Source organism: Elephantulus edwardii, unplaced genomic scaffold, assembly GCF_000299155.1.
Source record: "Elephantulus edwardii isolate Elephantulus edwardi_28Jun2011 unplaced genomic scaffold, EleEdw1.0 scaffold00151, whole genome shotgun sequence".
Classification (NCBI taxonomy): domain Eukaryota; kingdom Metazoa; phylum Chordata; class Mammalia; order Macroscelidea; family Macroscelididae; genus Elephantulus; species Elephantulus edwardii.
In genome coordinates this window covers 7,318,954-7,334,089 of record NW_006399901.1, presented here as the reverse complement: position 1 = coordinate 7,334,089, position 15,136 = coordinate 7,318,954, and the positions used below count along the sequence as shown (strand labels likewise).

The following is a 15,136-nucleotide window of genomic DNA, read 5'->3' as shown; positions in this document are numbered from 1 at the left end:
AACAATGAATGAATGGAATTCCAAAATCTCTGTAGATGTTCATTGAAATTAAAAATAAACAAACTAAATTAAAAAAATAAAAAAACACAACAACCCACCACATAACTTGTGAGAGACTGAAGAGCATTGTGCTGAGTGAATTAACTCAGTCTCATAAAGAGAAATACTGCCTAGGATCATTATTGTAAAAATAGAAGGATGACTACTAAAACATGTATGGGGACCCAAAGGGCAATGGGGTGCGATTGGAGGGGTAAGGATGGGTTGCACAGGGTTGCACAATTTGTTGGGTGGAGGGAAGGTGTGAAGGAAATGGGAAAGATCTGGGTGAAAAGACAGAATAATGATGAGCAAGGCCCAATGGAATTGAATTTTATGAAATATAATGCATGGAAAGATTGTATAAAACACAATATGAATGGAAAATAGTGTGAAACATATCTATATGTAATTTGTAAGCAAATCAATATAAAATAAAAGACTTTTTAAAAAGCAGATTAGTGTCTAGAGACTGATGGCAGAGGAATGGAGTTATCATTTAGTGAGTAGAGTTTCTGTTTGGGGTGATTTTTAAAAATGGAAATACCAGAATACTTTGGAGAAATGGCAGGTCTGTTCTGGACCACTGCAATAAAGTGAACGTCACAATCAAGTGAGTCACATGCATTTTTCTGTTTTCCTCAGTATATAAAAATGTTTATACCCACCACAAGATAAAGGTGAACAATCCAATTGAAAAATGGGCTCAGGATATAAACAGATGCTTCACCAAAGAAGACATTCAGATGGCCAGCAAACACATGAAGGGATGTTCAAAATCTCTAGCTCTAAGAGAGATGCAAATCAAAACAACTATGAGATATCATCTCACCCCAGTAAGAATAGCAAAATCTAACAGAACAGCAAGCAACAAATGCTGGTGAGGTTGTGGAGAAACTGGAACCCTTATTCACTGTTGATGGAAGTGTAAAATGGTACAACCACTATGGAAGGCTGTATGGCACTTTCTCAAAAACTTGCTAATAGAAATACCATTTGACCCAGCAATTCCACTACTGGGAATATACTCCAAAAAAACCATAACTGCCACCTAAGCAGATACATGGACACCCATGTTTACTGCACCTTTGTTCACAATAGCAAAGAGTTGGAAACAACCCAAGTGCCCATCAATAAACGAGTGAATAGAAAAGCTGTAGTATATTCACACAATGGATTACTACGTTGCATTGAAAAACAAGGAACTCATGCAATATTATTCAAAATGGGTGACCCTGAAGGACATTATGCTGAGTGAGATGTCTCAGTCACAAAAGGACAAATATTGCATAGTGCAACTGTTATAAAACGGGACTGACATCAAGGTTGGGGGGAGACTGAGAAATATGGGATAAATAATGTATACTGCATTGAAACAGATGAGGGAGAAAATTGTTTAAAAGGGATATGCGATTAGGTTTTATTGTCATGACAGGAGTCCAGAACGAAGGCTGCATAGTGGAGTGGACTTGGGGGGAGGAATTGTAAAACAATGAAAGAATTTTTCTTTTACTTTTCAAAGAGAAGAGTGAATGGGGTGGGGAGGAGTAGGCAGGGAGAAAAGTGCAACCATGAATGGAAATCCAAAGTCTGTAAATTTTCATTAAAATTATTAATAATAAAACTTTTAAAAATGTTTACACCATATTATAGCTTATTAAGTAGTCAGTGTTGCTGTTGTCATTATTAGGTGCTGTTGAGTTGGCTATAATTCACAGTGACCTTATGAACAATAGATTGAAACCTTGCCCTATCCTGCACCATCTTCATTATCTCTGCCATGCTCATAACCATTGTGCAATCACTGTGTTAATCCATCTTGTTGAAGATTTCCCTGTCTTTTTCTGATTCTCTTCTTTCCCCAACATAATGTCTTTTTCTAAGACCTAACATCTCCTCATGTTGTATTTTGGAGGGAACATTCTTCTACTTTGTACAGCACTCTTCTGTCAATTTGCTGTACTGAGGTAATCTAGGCTTGCTGTGATGCTAAACCTTATGACATTGGGGTGTCAAATGCCATAACAATTGCCCATGGTGAACAGTGTTTGGTGGAGCTCACAGTATATGACAGTTTTGGAAGCAGGAGAGGCATCCACTTCCTAAACCACATGCCTCTGGAAACTCTATGAACTTGGAGAAATGACGATAATTACAGAATCGCTTCAGGTCTTTTGTTCATAGAGGCGCTATGAGTCATGCTTGACTCAAAGGCAATCAACAACAACATCTCCTGACAGTATGTGAGATGATATTTCACCATCTTCACTTTGAAGGAGCACCCTGGTTGCATTTTCTCCAGATTTGCTTACTCTTTTGACAGTCTGTGATATATTCAGTACTCTTTACCTACATCACAATTAAAAGGCATCAATTTGTCTTCGGCATTCCTTATTTATTATCCAACTTTCATGTCTATATGAAGCAATGGGAAATGTCCTGGGGTGTGCCAGGCACACCTTAGTCTTTAAACTGATATCCTTGCACTCTGGCACATTAAAGATGTCCTTGACACCAGATTTTCCCAATGAAAATCTGATTTATTGAAATTTTGATTTATTAAATGTTACTACCTATCTTGCATGCACCTTCTTTCTGATTGCTTGTCTGTTACTCTTCTCTCCTGCAAAATTTTCTATCCTAAAGTATGCAATGTTGTTCTTGTGTACTGTCAAGTGGATTTCAGAGGCGATAAAGCCCATCTTACTCCCTGAGAGCCCCTGGTGGATTCGAACAGTGTGACTTTGAAATTGCAGTGCAGCTTCTTATCGCTACGCCAGCAGAGCTCCCTGAAGTTTGTAATGTTGTGCACTGTAGAGTCAGAACCATACCTGATCCTCTGGTGGGTTTTTCAAAAGCAGTTAATAGCATGGGAGGAGTTTGCTATCCTTCTCCGGATGAGCATCTAGCTTGTGGCTTCGGGATTGCAGCGTACCTTTTTGCCACTAGGCCACCAGAGCTGAAGTATCTAATAGCTCTATGAAAAATTGGGAGAATGACCAAAATGTGGCATATAGACAGGATGTCTCCACATACTATTGCAAAAATGTTGCCAATGGATTTTGCTACGTGCAGAATTGCCACAAACCTTGTTTGTAAAAACAAATGTAAATCTGTGAAGTTCACCACTAAACCCAGTAAAGCCAAGATTTGTGTATATGAAGACAAGGAGTGCTTGCAAAACATGATCAAAGAGATTAATGGTCAGTTTGCTCCCATGAGATTTACTGCCTCTGAAAACACCCTAGCAGGTCAGCTATGAGTCACTCACTGGTAATTTTGCCCTTAAAGCCATTTCTTTAGATAAGGATTGTCAGGGAGGAGAAATGAAGAAGCTATGTTAAGTTCTCGTGAGTAAGAAATGGGACATGCTTGGCAATGATAAAAGAAATAAATGGGGAAAAAACCAATTAATGGCTAAGATGAAAAACTTATGTAGAATGTGACACATTGCAAACATTTTAAAAATTTCTTAACAAAATTTAGATGTGCTGGCCCTGCTTCCATAAGAAGTAATTAAAAGTGTATCTTTCTTCTACCAGGTTATACATATGTCTACATTCTGAACTGGTTCCTTTATTCTGGTTTTAACAGAAAAAGAGGCTCAATATTTGCAGGGCTCTGTGAGGGCCAACATTCTGCAAATGAGCAGGGTTGGGGACGTTTCTGGTGTCAGGTTCAGGGCTTAGCCAGGGCAGATTCGACATGCGGAGTCCAGAATCGGTTCAGGACTGCAGCCTGGAAGGTGTTGAGAAAAAACCCTGCCCTGTAGTTTTGGGGTCCAGAGGCCTGGGGGCCTGGGTCCAAGCATGCCGGCGCCGAGGGGCGGGGCGCAAACCTGTCACCGCCCCCGACCCTCCCTTCAGGGCTCCGCCGGGCCTTCTGTGCAGGGAGAGGTCTGCGGGAGGGGTCATGCACGGCTTTTGGGGGCGCGCCGCGCTGTGGTGGCTGCTGAGCGGCCCGCGGGTCCCAGGCCCGACCCCCGTGCGTCACAGCTCGGGTGAGTGGGCGCCACGCGCGGGAGAGGGGCGGCGGGGCGCGCGGCCTTTGTTCGCGCACGTGAGGGACCCCAGCAGGCGGGCGCAGGGGGCCTTCCTGCAGCCTGACCGGAAAAGCCTCATGCGCTCAGCCCCCCATCCGCCCCTCCTTGCGCCATCCTCTCCTCCACAGTGGGCGGTGACAGAGTCTGTGGGGGACAAGGGGAAACTCGGACCCCTTTCCTGCCTGTTCCTCAGAGTTCGGCCAGGGTGGGACCGACCCTGAGCTTCTCTGTAGCAGGGCGGCCCACCCAGTGTCAGCCCAGGGATCCACGTCGGTCCCATCCACGAGGGCCAACCTTGTTTTTGAAGAGTAGACACTGGGCCCCTTCTGATATGGGGTCCCTCAGTCCTCAAAGGCCAGGAGTTGGAGTGAGGCCAGCGTCCTCAGTTTATCCAACGCGCTTTATCTTGGGACGCTTCCTCAGACCTCCCCCATTATGGGTACTGCCCCCTTCCAGCTATATTGGGGTACAGGCAGAAACTACTGGGCCTGGCCAGGGTTAGGGAGACACGGAGACTGAGACAGCACAGCTGTGACACTCCCTTTCCAAAGGAGGACCCTCCTGGACCCAGGAGCGGACCCTGGTGGCAGTGAAGCCAGACGGGGTGCAGCGCAGGCTGGTGGGGGACATAATCCGGCGCTTCGAGAGGCGGGGCTTCAAACTTGTTGGGATGAAGTTGTTACAGGTAGTAGGGGGGCGGGAAATGCCCTCACTCCTTCACCCCCCCCATACACCTTCTTTACCTATGCACCACCTCACCCACGAGACCCCCTGACTCACACAGCCACTTTGCACAGACCCCGGAGAATATCCTTACAGAGCATTATCATGACCTGCGGAGGAAGCCTTTCTACCCAGCTCTCATCAGTTACATGAGCTCTGGCCCTGTGGTGGCCATGGTGAGTTGGTCCCTGGGGCTGTGGGTGGGGCGTGGCTGGACCTGTCCTCCTGTTCTGCATCCTCTCAGAAGCCTGGCATAGCCTCTACCTTTCTTTTCCCTCCTCTCTGACCCCTGTAACTCGGAACTGCAGGTCTGGGAAGGCCACAACGTGGTACGAAGCTCCAGGGCCATGATTGGGGACACAGATGCGGCGGAGGCTGCCCCTGGGACCATCCGGGGAGACTTCAGCCTCCATATCAGCAGGTATGGCCATGATGCTGGCCACTGAGATACACTTAGAGGGCAAGGGCTGCCCCGAGGTGTAAGCTGATGAACCTGGGTTGAGCAGAAAGGGTAAAGCAGAGGCTCTACAGGGCTGATGTGTCAGAAGTAGGTGTGGCCAGGCCTTTCTTTTGAGGCACCTATGGATGGGCGGTAGCCTCTAGCCTTTCCATCAGAAACCCAGTGGGCACCTAACATTTGCACTACCCAGGGAGGATTCTTATTCTTGTTGCTTTTAAGCCAGATGTGACCAGTTGAGGCCCTATTTGTATAAAAGACAGAATTGCCAGTTTCTGCCACATTCCTCATCATTGGTCCACTTGCATCCACTGTGGCTGCTATACCGTATCTCTCCATCTCACTGAGTCTTTCCTTTACATTTGGTCGTCTGCTTCCCACAAGTTGATTCTAACTCAAAGTGACCCTGTAGCACACAGTTGATTAGTCCCACCTCATGAATTTCCAAGGCTGTAAACCTTAATGGGGGCAGGTTGGGGCATCTTTTTCTTTTGGAGTCGTTTTGAAGCTTCAACCTCTGTCTTAAGATTAGCAGCCCGCCCTGTCACTGTCACGAGGGCCGCCTTCACTGAAAGCTTCCCCTTGAATGAAGTGGGAAAGCTTTCCTAAGGTTCTCCATGCAGTCTTTCAAAGCTCCTCCGGCCCAATTAATTTTTTGTTGTGATTTGAGTGAAAGTTTACCAATTTGGTTTTCCATTTAACCATGTATACACATTGTGTTTCCTGACACTGATGCAGTCCCCGCAGAGGAACAGCACTCTTCCCACTTCCTCCCTGTGCTTTGCAGTCTCTTTGTTCTTTCCGGCTTCTTTCTCTGCTTTCTGAGCTTTCTGGCTGTGTGAATGTAGCCCTTTGGATCTCCTGTGGTTGGTTGTTCTAAGGAGTGTATAATAACACCTGGCCGGCGTTACTGTTTGCTTTCTAAGCCTGTAATTTTAGCTGGATATTGCATCCACATGTTCTTTCAGAACTCTTTACATCCACATGAGGGACACTATCAGCACACTGTTCTTTGCTCTGCCTCTGATGTCCAAATTTGTCTTTTCAGCCACTCTAAGAAACTGGCATAAGTTAGTTTTGGAAAGGGAGGGGAAACCAGTCTCTGAGAAGGTGGACATATAGTCATACATACAATGAGTCCACAAGATTGTGGGAAGGAAGCTGGGCCCAGTCTTGCAACTCTAAGTGCTGGTTACTCCCTTCCCTGCTCCTTGTTGCTCAGTGTGCTCCCCAGGACTGCCAAGGAAACTATGGAAAGCACCCAACATTGTTGTGAAAGCATTGGTTCTTATGAAAAGTGCTTGCCTTCTACTGACTGAGAAAGACCAGGAGAAGCTTAGCAGTTCCACACAAACAAGGCCTTATTAAGCATGGTGCTGTTGTGTACCATTGAGTCAGAACTGACCCCATAGATGACCCTCCAGTGGGTTTTCAGAGGCAGTTAATCACATGGGAGAAGACTGTCCATCCTTCTCCTGTGAAGCAGCTGGTGGACTTGAACCGAGTGCCTTCGGGATTGCAGTGCAGCTTCTTGCCACTAGGCCACCAAAGCTCCTTATTAAGCATAGTTGCCTTGAAAACAGGGTCAGAGAAGGGTTGCACCAATGCCAGCCTCTGTCTCCCCAAATGATAGGTTTCAGGGACTTAAAAAGGGTTTCAGGTAGGAAAGGACATCTTGTTTCTTTAGACTCTATGAAGAGAATTTTAGGAGAAGAGGTGGGATTATGTAGATTATGTGCCAGCAATGCTTCTGGGATTGGTTGGCACAATGTATTCTGCAATGTTGTATATACATAGCTCCTTACAGTGCCAGTCTTAGCTTTGTAGAGAGAACTGAATTGTTTCTCACCACTTAGGGAAGGTCACCATGTGAGGCACTTACACCCTTCGGGATACTGGCTCAAGCTCGTGGTTCTGAGAAAAAATCATATGAGAACTAGTTAAACATAAACCTGTGGGCAAGGCTGTTCTGCGTCCCAGAGATTTATTTTAATCTTTAAACACAGAATAGCCTCACATCGCTTGATAAGGAAGCAGAAAGCATGGTTAGAAAAATGAAAGTTGTGGAGTATTGCCTGCTCTTTAGCCTTCTCAAAACCTTACTTGTGTCATCTCCCCCCCCCTCCAGGAACGTCATCCATGCCAGCGACTCAGTGGAGGGGGCTCAGAGAGAGATTGCACTGTGGTTTCGGAGCAGTGAACTGGTGGACTGGCAGGATCGGGGCCCCCACAGCAGCAATTACCCAGCATGATGCCCAGCTGTGCTTCTCCACTCCGGCCAACAGGACCAATTACCTCTGTCAGCCAATCTCAGCCCACGCACCACCCCGACACTCTCCTACTTCTCCCCTGGCCTGCCAGGGGTGTTCGAGCCATCACTTTATGTGCCTTTCCATGTCCCAGACCAGCACCAGATAGGACCAATTCCTTTCTGTACCAAAGTGCCGACAGCCTTTGGGGTGTTTCCCAAAGTGGGAAGTATGAATCTAAGGAAGACATTAAAATCCACTGCTCTCTGTATGTGTGGTTGGGAATTGAGAAACTTGAAGACAAAAAACAAAGCCAACTGTCTCACATTCCCAGTAAGGCGCATGCATGTATCTATCTATCTATCATGCCTGAGCCAGACGGGTTGAGTCCAACAGCTTGAGATGGGGGTGGGGGGGAGGAAAGTGGTGGCCCTAATCTGGCACGTAACAAAAACTATCTGGCAAAATGGAAGTAGAAGGTACAGTGGCAGAGTGGCAAGTGAAGCTGGTGCAGTCGTGGCACCCCATCTCTCTCTCCTGAAGCTCCCTGATCACCCATCAGATAGTAGACACTGTATATAGTACTACTCCTGGTGAGTTGTTACTGTTGGCTTGGAACGGACCCATAGCTTACTCTGCAGCAGTTTTCATAGGGAGTTAATCATACTGGAGATTGCCCATCCTCCCGCAGAACGGCTGGTGGATTCCAACCTCATGCCTCTGAAATTGCTGCGCAGCTTTTTACCATCAGAGCTCCCTACTCTTGCTGAGTAATGTTACTTAATCAGTTTTGGTCCTGGGTTCCAAATACCAGCTACTGCAGAGCTTTATTAATTAAGCACAAGTTCCTCACCGGGTAAGGCAGGTGCCTTCTGGGTCTGACACAAGCGGGAAAAGCTGTTTTTCCAAATTTCCTCAGCTTCTAGGCCTGCCACGCTGCGCCACGTTTAGGCAACAGGGACAATTTTTCTGTCCCTTTCAACTCAGGGTATTTCAATGTCACTGTCCCGCGCCACAACTCTGTTTAACGCAAGAACCAAGGAGGGGAAGGCGACAACCTAAACGGGAAGCTTTGTGCTACCTACGCCTGGTTTGAAAACGGCTCCAAGGTCACATGCAGCGTTCGCCCCTCCCAACCTGCGCCGCACATGCGTAGAGGGAATCGGCACTACGCCTGCGCCCCCAGTTCCCCTTTGGTTCCAGAAGGCAGTGCGACCGTGAGGAGCGGAGGTGCCGGGGTTTGGGCTGGGTTAGGGACATGCGCTTGCGCAATAAGCAGGGAAGTGCAGGGAGGAGGGGTGTGGACCGAGGTGCGTGGTGGAAAGGGAGGGGCGTTAGCAGCAGGCGGGGTGAGGCGGTACAGAATTGATGGCCTAGTAAGGTAGGCGCGGGGAGGGTATGCAAGGAGGGCGCGGCTGATGCGGAGTGGGGCGTCCGGGGCCTGGAGTTCGCAGAGGGGCGGAGTAAGGGGGGGCGGAAGAGGCAAGCGGACGAGGACGGACCCGGAGGCGCGCAGAGAAGCGGAGCGTGTCGGAAAGGGCGTGGCGTGCGCAGAGGGCGGGCTGCGGCCTGCGGGGAAGGACAGAGCGGGCAGGGCAGCAGGGCGGGGCGAGTGGAGAAGAGGAGCGGGGTAATGGGGGGCGTGGGGGAGCGTGGGGGCGTGGATGGGGGCAGGGAGTGTGGGTTACGGAATGAACTAGGAGTGTAGAGGAGCGTAAGCAGGTAAACCTGAGAGTTGGCGAAGGAGCTCAGAACCTCAAGATTAAGGTTTTTGCACCAACCACTTAATCAGAGTGGTCTCTGCTGTCTGCATCGCCTGCACAGAAGTCATGGCTCAGCTGCCGCCCGACGTTGATGAGGATGACTGTCTTCCTGAGTACCGCCACCTCTTCAGCCCAGACCTGCTGAGGTGAGCGCTGCAAGGGTGGGGATGGGGTCGGGGCGCCTTGGGTGCAGGTCCAGAAGAGGTGGTGTGATGTGGGGTTCATTCGACGTAAGGGTCCTGGACCAGGCTCTCGCCTGTCCAGGCAGCCTGGTGACCTTTGCATTGTCATTGGCCTGTCCTAGGCAGTACTTGTCCCTAGCGGTTCAGCTAATTTTGAGCTTCCAAGTTTGGGTTCCCCTGGGGGGAAGTGCAAGGTAGATGGAAGGAGAGGGCACCGACCCAGAATGCCAGGCTCCAGAAGCAGCGTTTACTTAATGGAAGAATCCAGTGCTGAGGACCAAAGTCCTCCAGGGTCACCTGCCTGCTCTTTTCCCCGGAGATAATGGGAACTTTGTGTTCGAGTCCCTGTTTTGCTCCTTTCAGGGACAAGGTGGCATTTATCACCGGTGGGGGTTCAGGCATCGGCTTTCGTATTGCTGAGATCTTCATGCGGTGAGTACTGCCCTGTCCCTTTCCTGGCCCCAACTCGCCTCCTCCTGTGGCTCTTGCCCTGTAGTAGGCTCCCTGGCCAGGTGTGTGCCCCAGTATTACCTCTTTCCTGGAGACAGGATGGTAGGACCTCTGGGAAGGTCTGGACGGTGTCAAATCCTGAGTGGGCTCGTGTGTGTGTGTGTGTGTGTGTGTGTGTGTGTGAGAGAGAGAGAGAGAGAGAGAGACAGAGAGAGGGAGAGAGAGAAAGAGAAAGTATCAGCCCTGGCTCTCTGACTCAGACTTGGCACACCCATTTGTTCAAAGAGGGGAATGAGAGTACATGTCTTAGCAGAGTCTCCCAGTTGAGTTGATGTCCCTTGGCTAACCATAGAGAGACCTTGGCAGGCTTTCAACCAGATAACAGTTCTTTCACAATTAGATGTGGACAGCTTTATGTTCAGTGCAGCCTGGTGACACTGGGCTTCCTAGGGCAGTGTTCAGGGCAGAGTTCATGGACATAAATTCTGTGGCCTCAGGCCCAGGTGGAACCTGGCCACCTCTATTCTGGAATCAGGAGACATCAGGGCTTGGCTTGGGGAAAGCATGCCTGCTAATATCCTAGGGTCTCTTCTCAGTGTTCCCCAAATCCTTGATTTTCAAACCGGAGAGATGAGTTATGTGAGGAGCCCCACTAAACTCACTCCCCTCGGCTGAGTATGACTCGTGCCCTTGGGCTGCCTCTAAGATGAGAGAGGTTATCTGGATGTCATAGTTTAAGCAACAGTTTAGGGGAACTTGCTTAGCTGGTGGTAGGTTGAGTCTTTTAGAAGAACAGGGATAGCTTTTGGGGTTCAGGTCAAGTAAAGTGGACCAGTAGACTCAGACTGCTTCAGGGATGTTTGAGGTGCACGTAAGTTCCCAGTGGGATGGAAAACCCAGTGACAGTGTTCACCACAGGTATCTGCCCTGTGCTCTGTGTCCTTTGGGGGGGGGTGGAGGGTACAGCAAAAACTCTTAAAGGAGGGGGCTCCCTTATGGCTCTGGGCAGGCCCTCCTGGGTATGGTCAGCATCCTTGGCTGTGCTCACACCTGTCCTCTGGTCTCACAGGCATGGCTGCCACACTGTCATCGCCAGCAGGAGCCTACCAAGAGTGTTCACGGTGAGGTTCTCCATGGCCCCCATCTGTTGTGGGGGAGCAGTCAAGACCAGGGGGTTCTGAGGCTCAAGATTAGCTTCACTGGATGTTGCATCCCAGTACCCTTGGTCTCTGGATGCTGTGTGTGGTGGAGTAGTCCCAGACATTATCAGGGAACAGCAGGGTTTAGTGACTAGGATGTCTTACTCACCTGCCAAAGAAGGTCTCTTGTGTAGGAGCAGAGGCACCCATGTACACGGCCCTGTCTCCAAGCGGTCTGTGCTGTAACCAGTGACAAAGACGTGGAGGAGACATGGGGATGGAGCAAGGAGCAAACAGCATGGGAAACATACAAACGTTGACTGGGATCTCAAACTGAGGTGGCTTCTCCGCAGAGTAGACTTAACAGCAAAAGCTGGTTTCCTAACAGAGAATCCCAGTATCTGGTGCAGAGTTTGAAGTGACGCTGACCAGAGGCTGCCTGCTGACCATACCTGCTTTCCTGTCTGGTTTCTAGGCTGCCAAGAAACTGACTGCAGCTACAGGCCAGCGGTGCCTCCCTCTGTCGCTAGATGTTCGAGATCCCCCAACCATCATAGCTGCAGTGGATGAGGCCTTGAAGGAGTTTGGAAAAATTGACATCCTGGTTAACGGTGAGTTCATGGGTGAGCTCAGGGCTTTTGAGCAACTGACAATCCCAGACCTCCTTTCACACATGCTGGTGCAGGATCCGCACAGTGGGACTAGGAATTCCAGTGTCCAAGGACCAGGTCCTGCTTGGTGGTGAGTGTTGCCAGAGTGACCATTCTCAGGAGCCCAGTGACCATTCACCACTTGGGCCTGAAGAAATAATAGTAGTAACCTTTGAAGAAATAACAATAGTAACCAAGAAAAAGTAAAAAAATGGGTTTATGTTACAGAGACTGTAATTGATATAATAAAAGAAAAGTGTATGAATGATTGAATGGAAAACCAACTTGCCCTATAGAGTTTTACTCAAAGCACAATTTTTAAAAAAACAATGCAACAAAACAACAGACCGTGGACATCTATTGGATTTCAGCTCCAGCAGCCCTCCTTCAGGCTTCCGAGGCTGTAGATCTTAATAGCAAGAGACTGCTAATCTTTCAGTGGAGGAGCAGCTGATGGATTTAAACCACCAACTTTTTGGTTAGTAGCGTGACACATATGATACCGCACTGCTAGAACTCCTTAAAAAAAACAACAAACCAACACTCACCTACTAACCAAAAGGTTAGCCCGAAACAGCAGCTTAATACTTCTTAGTGCCCCGTTCTCCAGAGGCAGCATGGGTAGGAAATAATGAAAACTGGAAACACAGGGAGGACCTAGGAAGAGTGCTGTTAGGATGTGGGAATGTGATGGGTGTAAGGAAATAGTGTGTCTGAATTGTTGGATGGAAAACCCCCAGTCAATGGAGAAAGAAAGAGGAGGTGATCTGTGTCCCCCTTAAAGATTTATAGTTGTGGAGACCCAAGGGAAATTCTGCTCTTCCCTGTAGGGTCACCATGGTCAGAATCAAGTAATGCATTTTTTTTAAGATATATATGTTGTTTTCAGGATAGTTTTAGATTAACAGGATAAATGGCTAAAAGTACAGAAGGCCTGAATGCCCTCCCTCCCCAACCCAGTTCTCTTGTTATTAACATCTTGCATTTTATGTTAAATTTCTTAAAATGAATGATCCAGTGTGTGTGTGTTAATGTTACTGGGCATTTAATGAAATATTTTGTGTCCAGATCAACAATGTTACTCACATTCCCTTTGTAATGCAGTCACCACCACTAACAGGTCCTAATGCTTTTAATTACCCCAAAATGGAAATGTAGTATCCTGTAAAACAGTAACACCCCATTCCACAAAAGGCAGGAGAGAGAATAGGTAAGAAAAAAGAATGGAAGTGGGAAGAATACTATTATAATGTAAAGATTATAGTCAGTGTCACAAAATATAATGTGTATGAATTGTTGCAAAGAAAAGCTATTTCCGAAAAGAGAAAGAAAGAAAAGAGAAGCTATTTCTTTTGTAAACTTTTGCTCAAATCACAATAAAAAGTTGGGAAAAAAAATAATGACTCCCCATCCCCTCCTCTCTAACCACTAGACAACCGCAGCTCACTGTGGTCTCTGTAAACTATCTTGTTTTAGTTTAGGTAAGTACAGGTCATACAAAGGAGCCCTGGTAGCACTCAGTGCTTGCTACTCAGTAGGTCAGAGGTTTGAACCTACTAGCCACTCCAGGAGAACGATGAGGCCAACTGCTTCTGTAAGGATTACAGCCTCAGTTCTGCCCCATCCAACTGTGAGTCAGAATTGAGTTTGATTTTTTAAAAATTTTAGAATCATATAATCTTAACCCTTTGGCATCAGACTATTTCATTTACTGTGGTGTTTTCAAAGGTCATCCCTGTTTATTATGTATCAAGAAGGACTTTGATGAACCGATACTGATAATGTCATTATTAACTCGGGACATAGTTTATAAGACATCTTCTCTTACTTCTATCATTTAGAAGTTTGTCAAACAGAGAGGTCTGTGCACAGGCACATTGCACACACACTTCACCCCCTCACCTCTGCTGATCTACATGCCCCCAGGACTTCTGCCCTCAGGCTGTCCCCCTCTCCCCAGCGTGGTTCATCATCCCCTCCCACCACAGGTGCTGCTGGAAACTTCCTGTGCCCCGCCAGTGCCCTGTCCTTCAATGCCTTCAAGACTGTGTTGGACATTGACACCGCTGGCACCTTCAATGTGTCTCGTGTGGTTTATGAGAAGTTTTTCCAGGTCAGTACCCTTTGGACCATGCTCCCTCCTCAGCCCCATACTCACTGCCTCAGGTTCCCCCCCACTCCCCACACTGCAGTCCCCTCTTTTGGGCCAACCACTCACGACCCCAGGCTCCTTTCATTCTCTTATCCAACTTTCACCACCCCTCTCTTACATCCTAGGATCATGGAGGAGTGATCTTGAACATCACAGCGACCCTGGGCAATCGGGGACAGATATTCCAGGTGCATGCGGGCTCGGCCAAGGCCGCTGTGGGTATGTGCCTAGGGCTGAAGTTTAGAGTGGACCTGGCCTCCCAACCCAGTGGCCGGGAGGCCCTTCTGGTTCTCCAGACACTCTTCACTCTGGCTGTCCCCCTGCCCAGATGCCATGACTCGGCACCTAGCTGTGGAATGGGGACATCAGAATATCCGAGTTAACAGCCTGGCGCCCGGCCCCATCAGTGGTACTGAAGGCTTCAGGCGGCTGGGTAAGCTCTGTGGGGTGCCCAGGCCCTATGGGAGCACCCTCCCAGGGCTAGGGGGTAGAGTGTTGGCCTGAGAGACAGTCCGTCCACAGCTGGACTTGAGGCAGCTGCTCCAAGGAGGTGAGGAGTGAAGTGCCCCATGGGATCTCCCAGACCTTGTTAGCAAAGTGGTCAGGAAATCCCCATCCTTATTGACCTGTCTGGTTCCTGCTCTGCCTACTTTAGCACTGACCCTTCCTCTTGAGGAGAAAAGCTGGCTGGGGCAGGACCTTAGGCTCTAGAGTCCCCTCCTGTGACCAACATGCTACCCTTCAGGTGGCTTCCTGAACAGCCAGAAACTGCGCTCTTTGGGAATACCCCTGCAGAGATGTGGAAACAAGACGGAGATTGCCCACAGTGCACTCTACCTGGTCAGTCCCATTGCATCCTACGTGACTGGAGTCGTGCTAGTGGCTGATGGTGGTGCATGGCTGTCCTCCCTCAACAGTACTGAAATGCTGCCGGGGCTCCCGTCCTTCCCCACGAAGCTCTAGGTAATGGCCAGGCCCTCCTATCTGAGGTCTCCATCTCCCCATGCCTCCACTGTGGTTCATTGGGCCCTCTGCATGCAGGCACTGGGCATTCCTACCAGCACTGGGTGGGGTTCTGGTTGAGTTCTAGGGTGCTCATGGGTGTCATTCCTCCCAAGGTGAAGGCATTGTGTGGGCTGCAGCCAGAAGGGTCTCTCAAGCAAGTGGGCAGGGTGAGAAGGAGCCCTCCAAACTTCAGGGGCCTGCTCTGTTCACTCACCTGATTGTGTGCTTACTAACAAAGTCCAGTGACCCTTTAAGAGCTGTTCCCACCCCCTCACCCCTCTGGGA

At 48.6% G+C, this 15,136-nt stretch overlaps 2 protein-coding genes across 3 annotated transcripts; both read left to right on the top strand.

The window, feature by feature from the left end:
* Positions 1 to 3,951: 3,951 nt before the first annotated feature.
* NME4 (NME/NM23 nucleoside diphosphate kinase 4) lies at positions 3,952 to 7,513 on the top strand. 2 transcript variants are annotated; one of them, XM_006894857.1, is made up of 5 exons: positions 3,952 to 4,039; positions 4,633 to 4,766; positions 4,879 to 4,980; positions 5,113 to 5,225; positions 7,390 to 7,513. In XM_006894857.1, exons 1-5 carry the CDS (start codon positions 3,952 to 3,954, stop codon positions 7,511 to 7,513), a joined length of 561 nt encoding a protein of 186 aa, XP_006894919.1. The 2 variants fall into 2 exon arrangements, with proteins under 2 accessions (XP_006894919.1, XP_006894920.1); XM_006894858.1 differs by lacking the exon at positions 4,879 to 4,980.
* Positions 7,514 to 9,339: 1,826 nt separating this feature from the next.
* Positions 9,340 to 14,809, top strand: DECR2 (2,4-dienoyl CoA reductase 2, peroxisomal). The gene is made up of 8 exons (XM_006894905.1): positions 9,340 to 9,419; positions 9,819 to 9,887; positions 10,975 to 11,026; positions 11,520 to 11,655; positions 13,683 to 13,807; positions 13,972 to 14,065; positions 14,175 to 14,279; positions 14,592 to 14,809. Exons 1-8 carry the CDS (start codon positions 9,340 to 9,342, stop codon positions 14,807 to 14,809), a joined length of 879 nt encoding a protein of 292 aa, XP_006894967.1.
* The last annotated feature ends 327 nt before the right edge of the window (positions 14,810 to 15,136 follow it).